This window comes from Anomaloglossus baeobatrachus, chromosome 2 (assembly GCF_048569485.1).
Source record: "Anomaloglossus baeobatrachus isolate aAnoBae1 chromosome 2, aAnoBae1.hap1, whole genome shotgun sequence".
Classification (NCBI taxonomy): domain Eukaryota; kingdom Metazoa; phylum Chordata; class Amphibia; order Anura; family Aromobatidae; genus Anomaloglossus; species Anomaloglossus baeobatrachus.
In genome coordinates, this window is record NC_134354.1 from 559459699 (window position 1) to 559478947 (window position 19249).

General features: G+C 42.8%; 1 protein-coding gene across 4 annotated transcripts in view; it reads right to left on the minus strand.

Annotated features, from left to right (window-relative positions):
• The window catches only part of TPP2 (tripeptidyl peptidase 2), a 252335-nt gene that overhangs the window by 48910 nt on the left and 184176 nt on the right, over nucleotides 1–19249 (minus strand). The window contains exons 24-28 of one of the 4 annotated variants that reach the window (XM_075336691.1): nucleotides 10728–10766; nucleotides 8187–8338; nucleotides 7385–7481; nucleotides 6301–6318; nucleotides 2306–2436 (exon numbers count right to left, since the gene is read on the minus strand). In XM_075336691.1, the coding sequence (XP_075192806.1) occupies nucleotides 2306–2436; nucleotides 6301–6318; nucleotides 7385–7481; nucleotides 8187–8338; nucleotides 10728–10766 (437 nt within the window). The remainder of the gene's footprint in view (nucleotides 1–2305; nucleotides 2437–6300; nucleotides 6319–7384; nucleotides 7482–8186; nucleotides 8339–10727; nucleotides 10767–19249) is intronic. The other 3 variants (XM_075336693.1, XM_075336692.1, XM_075336694.1) reach the window with 3 other exon arrangements.

The window sequence follows — 19249 nt, forward strand, 5'->3', positions numbered from 1 at the left end:
TCCCCTTCAGGTGTATCAAGGTTGAGAGCGGCGTCAGAATCAGAGCCCTGATCTGCCACCTCCGCTTCATCCTCCAGAGAGTCCTCATGCTGAGACCCTGAACACTGTGATGAAGTCGAGGGAAGCTCCCGGCGAGCCCGCTTAGCCGGTCTGGGACTGCGGTCCGTGTCAGAGTCCTCACCGTGGGACCTATGAGTCGCCCCAGGAGCACTTTGCTGCGCCGACCGAGGGGGGTCTGAGGGAAAAGGTTCAACAGTGCCCGGGGCCTGTGTTACAGGTCTGGACTGCAAAGCTTCTAGTATCTTAGCAGACCATTTATCCATAGACTCAGAAAGTTTGTCAGCGAATACTGCAAACTCTGTCCCCGTCACCTGGACAGTGGCAGCAGGTGGTTCCACCTGGGCCGAGGGTCCCACCAGTGGCAGAGGCTCCGGCTGAGTGAGTGTCACAGGGGCCGAGCATTGCACACAATGAGGGTAGGTGGAACCTGCAGGTAGCATAGCCGCACATGAGGTACAGGTTGCAAAGTAAGCCTGTGCCTTGGCACCCTTGCTTTTTGCGGACGACATGCTGTTGTCTCCTCTTAGAGCAATCAGAGAGGGTATATAGCCAAAGCAATAGTGCGGCCGTACAGAGTAAATGTATACAATATAAGCATATAAATATACACTTCGGCACCCAGGGGGGCAAGCACCTAGTAACAGGTGCGGCTTACCGACCGCCCTCAGCGTTTGTGTGACCACCAGATTCCCTGCCTGGGCCTCCCAGAGCTGTGGAGCTCGTCTCTGAAGTTCTCCAGCGTCAGAAGTGCTGATAGGAATGGCTGCCAGCGTTCTGAGAGGAGGAGGGAGCCGTGGGCGTGCCTTAGAAAGTGCGGGAATCTGGTGCCCCACGGTGCTCAGTGAGGGGGGAGGAGGATACTAAGTATGCTCCAGCCCTCAGCGCTGACGTCCAGTGCAGCGTCCCGCCCTTATCCCTGACTGGCAGGCCCGGGGGCGGGAATATGCGGTACTAGGCCGCAAAAGCCGGGGACTAAAGTTATAAGCGCGGCCGGCAAACAAGCGCGGTCAGCGCGGTAGTCCCGGCGCACAAACACAACCAGCAGCTGCTGCAGCGTCCATTATACAGGCGCTCTATGCGCCGTCCCCAAGGGGACACAGAGTACCTCAGAGGAGCAGGGCCTGTCCCTGACGATACCCGGTCTCCTGTCCAGCAGATTCCCCCAGGGGCTGCGGAGGGAGCACGTTCCCAGTGCCTGGTGACCGGTTAGGATCCCACTTCACCCAGAGCCCCTAAGGGATGGGGAAGGAAAACCGCATGTGGCTCCAGCCTTTGTACCCGCAATGGGTACCTCAACCTTAACAACACCGACGACCAGAGTGGGGTGAGAAGGGAGCATGCCGGGGGCCCTGTTATGGGCCCTCTTTTCTTCCATCCGATATAGTCAGCAGCTGCTGCTGACTAAATTGTGGAGCTTGCGTGCATGTGTGCCTCCTTCAACACAAAGCATAAAAACTGAGGAGCCCGTGATGCACGGGGGGGGGGTGTATAGGCAGAGGGGAGGGGTTACACTTTTTAAAGTGTAATACTTTGTGTGGCCTCCGGAGGCAGAAGCTATACACCCAATTGTCTGGGTCTCCCAATGGAGCGACAAAGAAAAGGCGAGTATAAACATTTACTTTTTTTGTGTGCCACAGGATGCAGGCCAAATAGCGGGATGGAGGTATATAGCGGGATGGAGGTATATAGCAGAATATGGGTATATAGCAGGATGGGGGCTATACCAGGATGGTGGACACATATACAAGGATGGGGACCATATACAAGGCAGGGGGATCATTACCAGGATGGGGTACCTTAGTAGAGAATTTGGAGACATTACCCCCATAACAGTGTCAGCAGCAGATCCTCGCCCCATAACAGTGTGTCATGACCACATTTTTCGCTTAAAATTTTATTTTCCTCCTCTAAAACCAGTGGGTGTCTTATGGTCCGGTGTGTCTTATAGTCCGAAAAATACGTTACACCCATTTATGCCAGATCTGGTAATGTGGTTAAAAAGCAGCGTATGACTGTGTGAGCCTATGATGGGTGGCCATCTACTGATGGGCAATGAATGTTGTGCGGGAAGGAATAGAATGCTTAAAATATAAGATGTTCAATGTCAATGCGAACACTGCTCACAAACTAAATACCAGAGACAACCAGTCTTGGGACTACAGCTACTGCTCTGTATTACAGAGGTTCTTTTGCATACAGATGGTACAAAAGGGTCAATAAAACAAAATATTTACTGGTTAGGTACTTTTTTATAGTGGCTGCATCTGGTCTTGGATCAGTCTTCATGGCAACAAAAAATGCAAGAGCGGTCTGGTCAATTCTGGAGATGACTTCATCAGCCGCGGAAATTATCTCATTCATAAGTTTGATGCGTTCCTGAAAGGAAACAAGAAACACAAACATCAGGACAAAGAGTTAAAATGTCTAAAAAGTGAAGAATTACTAGAATTGCTGCAGAATGGAATAGAAACTGAATATAAAGTCTGATCAAGTGTGAACCCAAAAGCAGCCACTGAGCCTTGCACTATAGTGCGGTATGTAATGGCACATCACACATGCATATATATAAAAAAAAGACAGACGGGTCAAAAGTGGCTAGACTTTGCTTTTCTTTTATTCTTCCTGTACCCCTGAGTATTCAATTGTTTTATTATTTTTATGGTCATTACCAAGGGGTTGGAGCTCACAGGATAATTATTTATACAGAGCAGCCAACAGGCGCCGGACCAGTAACGATTTGTACTAAACAGAAAGGCCTGAATTTCGGAAAACATATGAAGAACTTCTAAAAACAAAAAAAACCCCACAAACAAAAACTGAGTACTCAAGAGAGCAGGAGGAACACACAAAGACAAACTGGCCAATTCTGATCTGGTGGATATTTTTAATCAAAGATCATGAACGTAGTAGATTCATTATAACCATCAGTGCCAGATCTACAGACACATGTAATGGTGAATAACATGTAGGATTTATAGGATGTGTACATGGGGATCACATGCATGGTAACTACGGCATCACACGGGTACATGCAGGATATGCCACCTTTATTTTAGGCAGTATTTGTGGGTATGTTCATACTAAAGGCTTAAAAAAAGTCTACATGGATGATAGCTGATCAGAGTCGCATCAGTACCGATGTTTTGGTCAGTTTCTTCATCCACTGTAAACAGGTATTACACAGCTTTTGTAGCAAATCACATTAGCTGGTTGCAAAAAATATACAATATGAATGACAAAAACATTTTTTTCATGAATAGGATAATGAGCAAGGGTGACATTATAATGTACCAGCAATATTAGAAGTGTCAGCCCTCAGATCCATAGGGATCAAGAGTGTAAAATGTGGACGTAAAAGTGAAACATCCAAAAAGATGATCAGATTTTCTATGTAATGCGATGTGTGACACAGGGATTTAATGGTCGTCAAAAACATACGTTATGCAGGCTCCAAGAGGATGGAGCAGGTAGAAGACAAGTCTATCAGCTTTGCCTGGAGTAATTCTACAATCATAAAGTAACCAAATATGAAGACTTGACAACAAGAACAGAAATGACACTGGCCCACAGATATGAATGGAGTGGTTACCATTACTGGATGAACTGGTTGCTTTATAGTGAAATGGACAATATGGCATATTGCTAATCGGAAGATCTGTCAATCCTCAAGCTTTGTAGAAATTCTTCTCTCCCTCCTAAATATGTGTCTATACCTCTCCCTTCACTATTTGTGCAGTAAAGAAAAAGGAGTCATTGGTCATGAAGAAAAAAATAAAACGATTAATTTAGTTCACAGTGTATGAAATCCTATCCTAATTTCACAGAAAATACACTATTCCAAACATGACTTATTGATGCGCTATTAAATGCTCAAAAAAACATGAGACACCATTGTAAATAAAAAGAAACCAAAACCAGTCCAAAAAATGGAAGGAGAGGAATGAAATATCATCAGTCAGCATTAGTTATAGGGGAGGCCATCCCTGCAAAGCCCTTGGTCTGACTCCTGACTAACCACAGAAGTTGGACTCATTTGGTGCCCCCGCTCACCGTAACTGGCCCTAAAGAGTCCCTATTAGGCCCTATTAAATGGGAGGATCAGAACAAATTGTCAAAAACACTATCCTTATCAGCACGACTTAGTAGCTGTTAGACTATTTTAAAGGCTCAAGATGTAACATAGGAGCAAAGTATTAAACCAAAAATAGAACAGATATAATCAGATATTTTGGTGTGAAGGATAAAGAATACCATAAATGGCTGGTCACACCTGCTTTGTTCTACTTGGAGATGCCGGTCAGTTTCTTGTATTTTCTGGTGTATTGGTTGGACATGTCACAATAGGCCCTGATATTACAGAAGACAAGCCAGATATCATGGTTTTCTTTATCCCTCAACAAAATATCTGAGTACATCGGCTCTATTTTTAGCTTAACACCTTGCTTCTATGTTATATCTTGCGCCTTTAAAATAGTCTGCTACTGAGGTCCCTTTCACACATCAGTTTTTTGCCGTCAGTCACAATCCGTTGGCTCGACGGATCCGTTGCAGATTGTGGAAAAATTGATGCGACGGATTCGTTTTTCGACTGATCCGACTGGCTGGCTATTTGATACTAAATAAAACAAATTGGAGCATGCTCAGCTAAAAAAACCCCACAAAAAACAGAATCAGTCGCCGGTTTCCGTCATTTGATGGATCCTGCGCCCATAGGCTTCCATTTTATTAAACGACGACGGATCAGTCACTGTTCGATTTTTCGACAAGACAAAAAAAAATAAATAAATGTTACTTTGTCCATTGTCTCCGTACAACGGACAAACCATTTGCGATAGATCCGTCGGACAGATGAAACGTGAGGCCATCCGTTGCTAATACAAGTCGATGAGAAAAAAATGTCGGATCAGTTATTTTTTTTCAAAATTCGACGGCAAAAAACTGATGTGTGAAAGGGGCCTTAGTCGTCATGATATTGATAGTGTTTTGGGTTTTTTTTTTTTTACAACTGGTTCTTACCCTCCCTTAATAGGACCTAATACAGACTCTTTAGATCCAGCGACGGTGAGCAGGGGCGCCAAGTGAGTGCAAGAGGGCTCCAACCTCTGCGGTTAAGCAGAAGTCAGACTAAAGGCCCCTTTACACACTGAGACTTCCTAGCGATCCCACCAGCGATTCCCAACCTGGCCGGGATCGCTACAAAGTCTCTGGTGAGCTGTCAAACAGGCATACCTGGAAAACGACGCAACAGCGATATGGACCTGCAGAACGACCTAGCTAGTCATTGGGGACGTTGTAAAGCAGCTTTTTGAAAGGGATGTCGCTAACGAAGTCGCAGTAAAGGCCCCTTTACACACAGACTTTCTAGCGATCATGCTGCACAGCGGGGAAAAAAGGACCAAATAATGGTCCTGAGAGATGTGTAGTGATCAGCAACCTCACAGCGAGGCCAGGTCGCTGATGTGTTTCTTAGGCTATGTCCGCACGTTGCTTTTTACCTGCTTTTTTTGCTGCTTTTTCAACTGCAGCATTTAATGCCAAAATGGTTGTGTTCTGCTTTTCAAGCAAAGTCTATGGGAATTTGGGTTTCTTGTCCGCACTATGCAGTTCAAACTGCAGCCTTTTTGTTGCAGAACTTTGGTCAAAAACTCAGCTTTGCAGTGCAAAACCCAAATGGCAAAAACAATTGACATGTCAATTGTTTTTGCCATTTGGGTTTTGCACTGCAAAGCTGAGTTTTTGACCAAAGTTCTGCAACAAAAAGGCTGCAGTTTGAACTGCATAGTGCGGACAAGAAACCCAAATTCCCATAGACTTTGCTTGAAAAGCAGAACACAACCATTTTGGCATTAAACGCTGCAGTTGAAAAAGCAGCAAAAAAAGCAGGTAAAAAGCAACGTGCGGACATAGCCTTACACTGCAATGTTGCTGGGGAGGTCGCTATTACGTCACAAAACCGGTGACGTTACAGCTATATTGTTTGCGATGTTGCAGTGTGTAAAGGGGCCTTAAGGGCATTATAACTAATACCAGCTGATATTTGATTCATCTCCTTTCATTTTTTTGACTAGTTGGGACTTCTTTGCATTTAAAAATACAGATTTCAAAAGTGCATCAATAAAAGTAATGCTTTACATAGTATGTTTTCTGTGAATTTAGGAAATGTCATGACGAACCAGATTCGGGGAGTAGGTTAGTAGGAGCGGAGTTGTTATTTTCTCTGCGGTATAAAAAGGAACTTACCTTTATTTTACCTCTCTTCTATAGATTTGCAAAAAAACACAATGTGGGTATTTAACATTACTAATACTGCTATAGAAGAGGGTAATGTAAATCAGTAGACTTAAGACAAATCTATGTCAGACACTGATCATTGGACAGTTTTTTCGCCTTCGAGTCACTAATCTCAGTTCTTAATTGCAAGTGACAGTACTATAAGCTCTGGGTTGTTATTTCCCCTCAGGGTAAGGCTAAATCTGCACAAGTCTCATGTTTTTGGCCAAGAAAACTGGTATAAAATGTAGTTTGTACAGACAACAATGATGTCTCAAAAGTCCACAACCTCTCTCATATTTGAAACATTAATTCACAATTTATGTTGTAGACTGATTTTTGATGAGCAAGAAAAAAATTGTCTATTTAATAACCGTAAATATGGGAAGGACACCTCAACCAAACCTCAAAAATTCAGTGCCAGTAGTATTGTGACAACCTCTGTGACACCATCCAACTCTGCTACTTTTTCTTGAGTCATTGGAGCAAAATAGTACAGAAATTTATATGAGATCGAATCCCAAGCTCCCGGTGTGGTCACATTTCTACTGGTTAATAGATCCGTTCTCCATAGACACCCATGTAAAAAAAAAAAAAAAAAAAAAAAAAAAAAAAAAAGGTTCGGCAGACAGCTATTTTACAATTGGCAAAAAAAAAAAAAAAAAAAAAAAAAAAAGGTTTTTTTTTGCCCATGGATCTCTGCTGGATACGATGCAATGTATGTTTACAGGACATGTTAACTTAGCCCAAAACAGGAGGGTAGATCCCAAAAACCTGTCAACAAGCACTATGACATATGGTCACGTTGGGTCCTTTAATGTGAGAGCTGATATAATTATATAAAAAGATAGGTCATCAAAAGCAAGACAGATCCTAATACAATACAGTATGGGGATGGAGACTGGGGCAATTTAACTTAAATACACTTAGAGAGGGAACACATCAGTATGGGTTTTTTTACATCCAGATATAGTGGTTTGACACTGCAGGTAACAGATTACCAATAATTAAAATCATAAAATACAATCTAGCATAGAAGTCAAACGCAACTTACTTTTTCAGAATCCAGCTGATGAAGCCTTGCCACATACAGGGGAAGATGGTTGGGAAAGGATTCTTTTAGCTCGCTGAAGATGTCATTGCTTTCTAGTCTGCAGTAACAGAAAATTTTCATTATTCCACAAAATCCGCACCTAGCCGACCATAGTCCAAATATATACAGTACAAAAAGGTGTAATAGAGCATAAAGGAAAAAAAACTGCTAGTGCTTATACAGAGCAGGTACAATAGCGCGGTGTCCACCTCATGGGTTTTTGCACATACAAGCGCTCCGGACACCGACTGAGCAATCTGTTTATCTATCGTCACCAAATATGCAAAGGATTTTTTAAGAGTAAAAAAGAAAAAAGAAAAAAGCATGCAAAGCTGTGAAGACCACCACAAAAATGCTCCACATCTAGGCGCACACTTATTTCTTTCCAACTAAATCAGTACGTCCAGTTGATCTTTATCTTAGATGTTAGCGACTCGAAATCACAGAATAGATTGTGAATTTGACAACGATGGGAGATTCTGGACCCCTTCATTGTTTACGAGACACCCTTTTTAGATGATGTGCACGGTATTGGAGCTTTCTGCAGCTCCATCCTATTCAGATGAACGGAGCTGCATAGCAATACTAGGCACTACCATTACAAAACGTATGGCCCTGTGCCCGATAAAGAAGTTTAAATGGCCCAAACATTCCCAAAACCACCATGATCAATCCATGATTGGCTATACAGACATCCGTAATTGATTATGTATAGTAGGGACAGGGCACTTGTATTATATTATGTATTACTGTGATAACCCACTTGCTCATCCATTGGATCTTCAAATCTCGGAGAGCTTCAGCAAACTCCTCTTTCACATCCTTTTCTTTCTCGGCTTCTTTTTCCTTTTCCTTATTGCCATTCTTTGGTTTATTTAAGGATGGAATCAGGTGATAATGAACAGAAACCACATCCTGCAAAAGAAGAAAGAGGTTATATTTTCTAACAGAGAAATATCCCGGCGAGTTCTTACACTGCATATCTACACAGTTGTGAAGGTTACACCTAGGCTCGCGAGTAAACATGTTATCCTTTTGGGATAACCAAATGCAAAAAGTTGTCAAATGCAGTCTTGTCAATAAAAAGACAACAGAAAACTATTGATGACAAATGATGATAAAAAAAAGATACACTATAACGTATATGCAATAGCAAATCTATAGAGAGGACTGCATCTAATCCGTGCGTGCTGATATAATGATGAAACGCCTTTAATTTCTACACTACAGGAACAGTATACAATGGCTTTGGAGCTCTGAGTAATCCAAACTGGGGTCATAGAGTCACACACACAGGTATGAAAGCTGAAGGCAATAAGGGGCTTTCAGTTTTACAGTCACCACTTAGGCCTTTATGGCTACACATCTATAACACAAACAGGAAAAGTAATTGATCACATGTGGGGGCCGCCCGCTCACATAGTACTCCATGATGGAATGAGTACTGCCAGAGCCAAAACATATACACACACCAATATCTTGATCCTAAAGGGAACTTGTCAGCATGTTAACACATATGGAAGTAGTGTTATGGCAGTCCACTCATAAGAATGATACTTTATTTGTAGAGATCTGATGCAGCACTCATGAGAAATCGAGTATAGAAACCATACACCGGTCAGCCTGGACGTGCACTGGGCGTGGTGACTCGGGAGAGGCAGTCCGGGAGCAGTGACAGCCCAGTCCACTTCCAGGCTGGTGTACATATGGTGTATATTCTACATTTCTCCTCTCACATTAAAAATAAGTAAATCAGAAATCCAATTATTTCTATTAGGAGAAAAACAAAGCGCCTACAAAGCCATATAACTATTTTCTCATGTAAAAATGTGCTAATGAGAATTTTAGTATAAAAGTCAAATGCGTTTCAGGCTGAAAGTGAACAAGGGGCTGTCTCAATACACTTAAGCCCTCAATTGTACTTTCAGCCCAATTTGTATATGGCTTCTATGCTAGATTTCTCATGACTGGTACTTCAGATCTCTAAAAAAAAAAAAAAAAATAAATACATTTTTACTGTGGAATAAGGGCCTACACAGCCATACCACTACTTCTATATGTAAAAACGTACCAACAGGTTCTCCTTACTAAAGAACACAACACTGCCTACAATAGTATTTCAAGATGCACATAATCTCTTCATGAAGGAAGAGAACAGGGAATCTAGTGCTACCTACTAGAAGAAGCAAATCCTAAAAGTCAAAAATCAATCCTTAAAAAGGGCCTTGCCACATGATTTAGGATAAGAAGCCATACCAGAAATTCCTCTTGGAGACAACGGTTTCGAGGTGTTTGCCCTTCATTTGTACAAAGCAGGAGAACTGGTTATGCTGGGTGAAACTTTCGATTGAGGTCAAGTTTCTCCAAGTTGGCATAGGGCTACTAACAGGTCATACAATACTCTCGTGGAAACAAAGGGGTTGACCCACAAAGGTCATTTTATATCAACAGATCTTGGAATAATAATTACCACAATTTGATGCTTTTAAAAATAAAGTTCCTGTGCCGAAATAACCTTAGAAATGTGTCCCTGCTATGTACTGTGTAAGGGCCGTGTCTGACCGTACAGGGACATGGTCTGATCATACCACATCTCCTGGGCTAGGGGGAAATCATACAGACATAACCTAGGATAGCAAATTATTATTTTACAATAAAAAAGTTTTTAAAAACAGACAGGTAAATGTTTAACCTCACAAAATTTGAGCCTTACAGATCACTTTCCATACAGTTTTTACTGTAAGGAGAAATACAAGACCATTTGCTGCAAGAATCCTTGGTCTGATCAATGCTATATGCAGCGATCCTTATGTATAAACACTGAATTCAGGGACATAAGTAACCAGAAGCCCCATAAAAAAGGACCAGTAATAATATGGATACAGGCTCATGAGATCGCCTCACCAAAACTGCTCACACATACCTATGCGATAGCGGGATGGTATTAACCGCCAGCTATGACTGAAAAGGGGGACAACCTGGGCAAACGCTACATGTACAGTGCAGGGAAATGCCACAATAAAGATGAGCAATAGATAAAACACAAAGTTATCATCATGAGAGTCTTCCTCTAAAGTAATAGAAAGTGGTTTTATAAAGCATGGCCTGAATTCCAGATAATCCCATCTAGATCGTAAGGAAAGAGGGAAGAGGTTATAAGGAACAGGCATATGGCATTAGGGATAACTTCAGAAAACAATCATACAATATAAGAGAAACATATCCGCCCCACACATCTGCTCTTCGACAGGTCCAGATAACAGTATATGCATCATCATGAAGTTAGAGGAACCATCATCAGTACCTTTTTATATTTTCCTTGTCGTTTTGCTGCAGACTGCCCCTGGGAGTTAGAACAACATACTGTAAGAATACATGCACTCTTCAAGGAACGGAAAAACCCCCTCACTGAACAAAACTGAGGTGCAAGATCTACTACCCTTATTACTTTACAGTATAACGTCTACACACTTATGCCTTACAGATTATTGGGATTGTCCGATACCAAAGTCAGAATGATGGGACAATATGGCTTGAGCCCCCATTATTGTCAATTAGAAATAAAGGGTGGTGTCACCATTCATACTTGGGACCACTTTGGTGGACACACGAAGACTTCACTTTTTGGCAAACATTACTGTCACATGAACATAGCGATAAGAGGTGCAGCAGTAGCAGGCGCACGTGGGTCCTGGTGCCAAACTAAAAGGTGAAAGGTCCTGGATATAGATTTGGCACTGGCACCAATGAGCCTATATATAGCATTCTAGAATACTGTATATACGTACCCAGGCTGCTCTGTATAACGTAAAAACCTGTAGCATTATACTCAGCTAGGGGGCGGTCCGGTCTGATGCTCTCGGTCAAGCGCCTCCTCTTCTTGCGATCGCCGTCCTGCTTCACAGCTCCGTGTGGATGACGCATCCTACATCATCCATACAGAGGCCTCCATTGTACTCCTGTGCAATTCTCGCTGCCCTGCTGAGGGCAGCGCAAAGTACTGTAACGCACAAGCGTGGGGAAAGATCAAAGAATGCTAGCGCATGCGCATTAAAAGAATTTGGCCTCAGCATGGCAGGGAGAAGTGCGCAGGAGTGCATTGGAGACCTCTATGTGGACGACGTAGAAAGTGTCATGCACACGGAGCTTGGAAAGAGGACGGCGTTGGAAGAGAGGAGGCACCAGACCAAGACCAGTGACCCATATCAGACTGGACCGCCCCATAGGCGAGTGTAATAAAAGCAGTTTTGTACATTATATAAGAGCGGCCTGTGCAAAAGAGCTTATTGGTGGTGGCCACAACTTATAAGGGACAAATCTGGAGACAGGTTATTTTTAAAAAGTAGCTACAATCAGACATGGTTTAAATCCAATATGTAGCTGAATAGTGGAGAAGGGGTAAAATCTGCGCGGTCATAAAGTCAGAAGCAGTAGTTCTAGATTGTAATTTCAATGAGGCAACACGTTTCAGAGATTAAATCTCCTCTCATATGCAATGTGATTTCTTGTCCTGATGGAGAATTAATCTAACGCGTTGACTCATTAAAATTACAATCTAGCACCACGGCTTTCTGAATATTATTACGGCAGCGCGGCTTTAACCCCTTCTCCACGATTCACCTTCATATTTCTGTGGGGCTGCAGCAGCCACTCAAGTGTTCTAGAGTAGATGTGACTTTTCACAACCGAATAAGGTGAGCCTTAAAGAAAACAAAAAACAAAAAACAAAAACCTGTCAATGGCACGTCAGGTGAGACCTGGTAATATTTGTGACAACTTCTCAGCACAAAAGGAAAATGTTAATACAAGTTCGGTGAAACAAATGGCAGCATAATGTGCTGAAATAACTGGGATAAGATCATCATAACTACAGAGCCATAATTACATTCATAAATCTGCTCCATGGTGGGTAGAAAACAAACTGGATTTAAAGTGGATACAAGTCAGGCTAAGTAACCAGATACGAATACTCTAAAGGCCCCGTCACACTAAGCAACATCGCTAGCAACATCGCTGGTAACGAACAACTTTTGTGACGTTGCTAGCGATGTTGCTGTGTGTGACATCCAGCAACAACCTGGCCCCTGCTGTGAGGTCGTTGGTTGTTGCTGAATGTCCTGGGCCATTTTTTAGTTGTTGCTGTCCTGCTGTGAAGCACACATCGCTGTGTGTGACAGCGAGACAGCAACAACTAATGTGCAGGCAGCAGGAGCCGGCTTCTGCGGAGGCTGGTAACCAATGTAAACATCGGGTAACCAAGAAGCCCTGTCCTTGGTTACCCGATATTTACCTTTGATACCAGCCTCCTCCGCTCTCACTGCCTGTACTGCCGGCTCCTGCTCTGTGCACATTTAGCTGCAGCACACATCAGGCAATTAACCCGATGTGTGCTGTAACTAGGAGAGCAAGGAGCCAGCGCTCAGTGTGCGCTGCTCCCTGCTCTGTGCACATTTAGCTGCACCACACATCGGGTTAATTAACCTGATGTGTGCTGTAACTAGGAGACTGGGGGCTGGTCACTGGTTGCTGGTGAGCTCACCAGCAACTCGTGTAGCCACGCTCCAGCGATCCCTGCCAGGTCAGGTTGCTGGTGGGATCGCTGGAGCGTCGCAGTGTGACAGCTCACCAGCAACCTCCTAGCAACTTACCAGCGATCCCTATCGTTGTTGGGATCGCTGGTAAGTTGCTTAGTGTGACTGGACTTAACTTATAACTGAGTGTTGAGAGAGAGAGAGAGAGAGAGAGAGAGAGAGAGAGAGAGAGAGAGAGAGAAAGAGAGAGAGAGAAAGAGAGAGAGAGAAAGAGAGAGAGAGAAAGAGAGAGAGAGAGAGAGAGAAAGAGAGAGAGAGAAAGAGAGAGAGAGAAAGAGAGAGAGAGAAGATGAGGAGAAGAGAGAAAGAGAGAGAGAAAGAGAAAGAGAAAGAGAGAGAGAGAAAGAGAGAGAGAGAGAGAAGAGAAAGAGAAAGAGAAAGAGAAAGAGAAAGAGAAAGAGAAGAGAAAGAGAAAGAGAAAGAGAAAGAGAAAGAGAAAGAGAAGAGAAGAGAGAGAGAGAGAGAAGAGAGAGAGAGAGAAAGAGAGAGGAGAGAGAGAGGAGAGAGAGGAGAGAGAAAAAGAAAAAGAGAGAAAAAGACGAGAAAAAGAGAGAAAAAGAGAGAAAAAGAGAGAAAAAAGAGAGAAAAAAGAGAGAAAAAGAGAGAAAAAGAGAGAGAGAAAGAGAGAAAGATAAAATAAAAAAAATAAATAAATAAACAATCCCGGATCCGGATCGTGCAGCAGGATTCCCGCGTCAGACCCGGATCGGACGCTGAAACCATGCGGATCCGGATTTTCACAGTTCGGATGCGCTCAACACTACTCAGGATACAAGTGGGGCTCTCTATAGACGGCTCTCCAGCTTTCCTGCTCTAGAAAGAATTGTGCACCTCAGTATTACGAGGTGGAAGGGGACCACTGTGCTGGGAAAGTCAGAGTCTGGGAGCAATGGTAAATTATACACCTAATGGTTTGGAGGAGGCAGAAAGCCTTCATTGAGGAAATACTGTGTATGCATTTATTCATAAGAGACTACAAGGGAAAAAGACGAAGAGTTGTAAGGTCATCCCAAAAGATGAGACCGCACCCTCCTGTGCAGTATATAGGATCAATCCAAGCAGCAATACAATAGTTATAATGTAACTGTTTTGTAAAGAGACGAGCAAATCAATTTGCAAGACCCTGGTCTAGCTGCCTCCCCAATATTACAATGCCACTGGATGGGGACCCTGCCAAGCTGCCCTTCCATCTATGTGGCACCGCTTCAGATTAGTAAGCCGTGGGTGACATGTGTTCCTCACTCAGGGGCTAATAATCAGAGGGGAAAGGATGCAGGCAGGTAAGAGGCAGGTCAAAGAGCCCCTATACAGCAGACATGGAATAAAGGGGTCTGTGAACTCACTCATCTCCACTATCCAACATCAGATGTATTATACAAAACGCAACTACACGTTACAGGTGGAATGAGAGACTGGTGAACGATTATTCCGCAGACTTGCCCATACACATTTTATTTACACAGTTGTTCAGAGTGGCCATACATTTTTTCTTACAGCGTGCCATATATTACAGAAAGTGACATTGTAATAGGAGGATATGCCATTTACCAGTGGTTACCTCCTCATATATAAGGACACACAGTCCAGCAGAGCATTGACCCCTTTACCCCAGAGCATGGCTTCACCTTAATGACCGGCCATTTTTTACAATTCTGACCAGTGTCATTTTGACAGGTTATAACTCTGGTACGCTTCAACGGATCCTGGTGATTCGACATTGTTTTTTCCTGACATATTATACTTCATATTAGTGGTAAAATTATGACTGACTATTTTTTGTGTTTGTGAAAATATCGGAAATTTGATAAAAATTTACAAAATTTTACCAATTTTCAAACTTAAATATTATGCCCAGAAATCTGAGAGATGTGTCACAAAATAGTTACTAAATCACATTTCCCACTTGTCTACTTTACATTACCACAATTTTTGAAACAAATTTTTTTTCATTAGAGGGTCAAAGTTTATCAGCAGCAATTTCTCATTTTTCCAACAAAATTAACAAAACTATTTTTTTTAGGGACCACATCATATTTGAAGTGACAGAGGCTTCGGTGACAACACCCAAAAGTTACACCTTTATAAAAGACTGCATCCCAAACTCTACTCAAAACCACATCTAAGAGGTTTATTAACACTTAGGTTGCTTCACAGGAACCAAATCCATATGAAAAAAATGATTTTTTTTTTTTTTGTTTTACACAGAAGTGTTACTTTAGCCATAAAATTTTGCATTTTCACAAGGGTATCAGGAAAAAATGCACCATAAAATTTATTGTACAATTTCTCCTGAGTACGCAAATACCTCATATGTGGTAAAATTCTATTTGGGGGCACGGCAGGGCTTGGAAGGGAAGGCGCGCCATTTGACTTTTTGAAAGCAAAAATTAGCTGAAATCATTAGCAGACGCCATGTCGTGTTTGTAGACCCCCCTGATGTGCCTAAACAGTAGAAACCCCCCCACACGTGACCCGATTTTGGAAACTAGGACCCTCAAGCAATTTTTTAAGATGTGTGGTGAGCACCATGAACCCCCAGGTGCTTCAGTTTTTCTGTGAAAATTAAAAAAAAAAAAACAATAAAAACCACTTTCCACAAAAATGTTCTTTGAGCTCAATTTTTTTTATTTTCACAAGGGTAACAGGAGAACATGGACCCCAAAATTTGTTGTGCAATTTCTCCTGAGTAGGCGGATACCCCATATGTGGTGGAAAACTACTGTCTGGGCGCATGGCAAGGCTCGGAAGTGAGGGAGCGCCATTTGACTTTTCGAACATTAAAATTGGTTGGAATCATTAGCGGAAGCCATGTCGCGTTTGGAGAGCCCCCGATGTGCCTAAACAGTAGAAACTAGATGTGTGGTGAGCACCTTGAAGCTGCCCAATTAGCGTCTTAGGAGGCCCTTCTGGTTTTTCCACATAGTACCGCAAGCTGCAGCAGCTCTGGCAGAGAGGGATTTGAACAGTGGGATGCTGGTGTAGTAATCTACGTAGAGGTGATAACCCTTATCCAGTAGTGGGTGCACCAAATCCCACACAATTCTCCCATTCACTCCCAGGACAGGGGGCATTCAGGGTGTTGAATCCATGAGTCCTTCCCTTCATAAAATCTAAACCTGAGGGTGTACCCTGAGGTAAACCTGAGGTACTCTCGCATAGCTTATAGAGTTTAATTCCATACCTGGCCCTCTTGTTGAGCAGGTACTGACGGAATCCCAGCCTCCCCTTGACGTGGACGAGGGACTCATCCACGCAGATCTCTTTGGGGGAACATACAATTCCGCAAACTTGTTGCCGAAGTGATTTATGACCGGCCTAACTTTGAAAAGTCAATGTGCATTATTGTTATAATGCAAAGATTTGGTTATAGCCGCAAAGCGTGTCCGGGCATAACCATGCAAAATACTGGAGTGTTATACAAAACATCAACACTCCAATATTGGCGAACGTCTGGCTTCTTCACTAACCCCTTATGAAGAACCGGGCGCCAAAACTTCATTTCCACTGCATCCACTTAGCTAACGATGAAGCGGGGTTTTGGGCAATAAATTGTTTTGCATATAAATTTGTCAGGACCACCAATAAGATTTACAAAAATCCTCAGAGAAAAAGACTTCGAAAAAGTCAATTCTGTGAGACCAGCCGTATCAAATTGGATTCCTGATTGCGCCACAAAATCAAGAATCTGTGGCTCATAATTTTAAGTGGGTGAGGTCCAAAGGTGGTCCTTAGTGCCGGGTTGGGTGTCCCCAGTGCATTCTTTGAGATGATCGGGACATTATTTCAAGTGTGTAAAATATAAAAATTTTATTCAAGAGTATGTATGTATGTATGTATGTATGTATGTATAAAATTATTAAAATAGAAGAGGTGAAAAAAAAATTGAAAAGAATAAAAAGATCAAGATAAGAATAGAAGAGGAAAAAATAGAAGAAAAAAAATTAGAAAGCTGGAAAAAAAAATAAAAATTGGTGAAATAAAAAAAACCCGAAACAGACGTTAGTAAAAATAAAGCACCCGCAACTATACTAATTGTGTGCATTAAAAAAATAAATAATACCTGTAGTATATGCGCTACAAGATTTTTCCACTACAACTACTAAACGGGCATCAGTAAAAATAAATTACTGAGTGCCCGAAACAATCTGACGCTAACCCTGACTTGATTCAGTAAAAAAAAAAAAAAAAAACGTAGTAAACTGCGAATACTACGGTATATTTTTACTGTCCCTAATCTAGCCTATCAACTCTAAATTAAATTTGACTCTTAGTTTACTTTTTTTAATTTTTTTTTTTTTACAACCGGATACCGATCAGTGATGATGGAAGTCCCCAATCAGTTTCAACGGTTGAAGGAAGCAAGCACAGGTGTGGTGCTAAACAGGAGGAGTTACGCACAGAAAAAAAAAATAATTTAAAAGTCCTGGCTAGAAGCGGCATGGACGCCAATCAGCGATGTGCGTCATTGATCAGCGCTCTGTGGCTACAGGAAGCATGCACAAAGGAGGTGCAAAAAGGGGATGGAAAATGGACAGAGGAAAAAAAAAAAAAAAACAAAACTGAAAAAAGTCCTGGCTAGAAGCGGCACGGATGCCAATCAGTGATCTAATTCACTGATCAGCGCTCTGCGGCTACAGGACACTCACATGGAGGAGGTAAAAAAACAAAACAAAAAAAAAAACCCTGACAAAAAGCGAGCGCTCAAGTACTGATCAGTGATTGGTGGCAGAAGGGCGGGATAGGGAGAGAAATGGGGGGATAGAGAGGAAAAGAAAGGAAAAAAAAAAAAAAACCAGGAACACATCCGGGATAGACTAGAAGATCTTCTTTCTTCAGTCAAGATCAGCAGCAGGAGCAGTGGTAGCACAGGCTTCAAAAAGCGTGTGGCATCACAAGGCCCAGCAGATCAGCAGCAGACTGTCAGAGACCGTTCTGCAAGAGTCCCAAAACTGGAGTGGAGCGGTGCAGAACGGTCACTGAGAGCTCCGTGGTGCTCTGTGATTGGAGCGATCGTACGTCACAGGACGATCACTCCAATCTCTGCTGGCGAGCAGGATGCTGCTCTCTCCCAGCTCCAGCCTATGATCGGCGCTGTTCTAGCACAGATCATAGCTGGACATCAGTGTTTCAGGAAATTTCATTGCCTGAAACCGATACGATTGACTGTTCAGAATTGAACAGCTGATCACAGCGATCGTCGCTGTGGGGGGGGACGAAACCCCCCATTGGTGCCGGGCTCACACGATTAGCAGGCACTTTCATGCGATGTCAGTCACTGCAGCTGCAATGATCGCATGAAAACATGACATACTGGCTACGTGCTTGGTCAGAATGGCACTGCACTGACGTTCATGACGTACCCAGTACGTCAAATGTCGTGTAGAGGTTAAGGTGCTTTTAATCGAAAGAATGGAGTAAGCCGCAAATGGACATGTGTTCGTTCTGTGCTGGCAAAAAAAATCTTTACATGTAAAATCCATGTCATTATTTCACTTTTTTAAAAGTGCACACAATGGGGAAGATAGTCAAAAACTGTCAATAGTAAAAATGGCTTAGCTGCACATAGCAACCAATCAAAGCTCCGCTTTCACTTCTCACACTGCTCTGGTAAAATTAAAGCTGCACGCTGATTGGTTGTTATGAGAACCTCAGCCAGCTTTGCTATTAGACAGTTTTTTATTATCTCTCCCAATGGGTCGGAAGAAGCTTAAAACTGAAGAGAAATCCCGAGCCTTGACTCTGCTAGAGAAGGGGGATGGGGGGGGGGGCGGGAATGCTGTAGCCAAAGATCTGGGTGTGTCGAGAGAGGCACTTTATCAACTGAAGTGGTAGGCGGTGTCATTTCCTCCTGGGATGGTACAGCAGAGGAAGTCGGGCTCTTGCGCACCTAAGAAGAGTTCACCAAGTACTGATAAGCTTTTCAAACGTGACGCGATGTCAAAGCCTTCTGTAATTGCCATTGACTCAAAAACAATTTGTCATGGTCTGAAAAAGCACCTGGGTCTACCAAGTCACCATGATGCAAAGAAGTCCTTGCTCACAGCAGCAATGAAGAAGAAAAGGCTTGCTTTCTGTAAGAAATATCAAGATTGGACATCTGAGAAGAAGTAGAAGAAAGTGAGGTTTAGGAATGAGAGCTCTTTCACGTTGGTCGAAGGAGGCTCAGATTGTGCGTAGGTCCAAGTACCACGTCACAGTATAACCCGAAATATATGATTCAGACTGTTAACCCCCC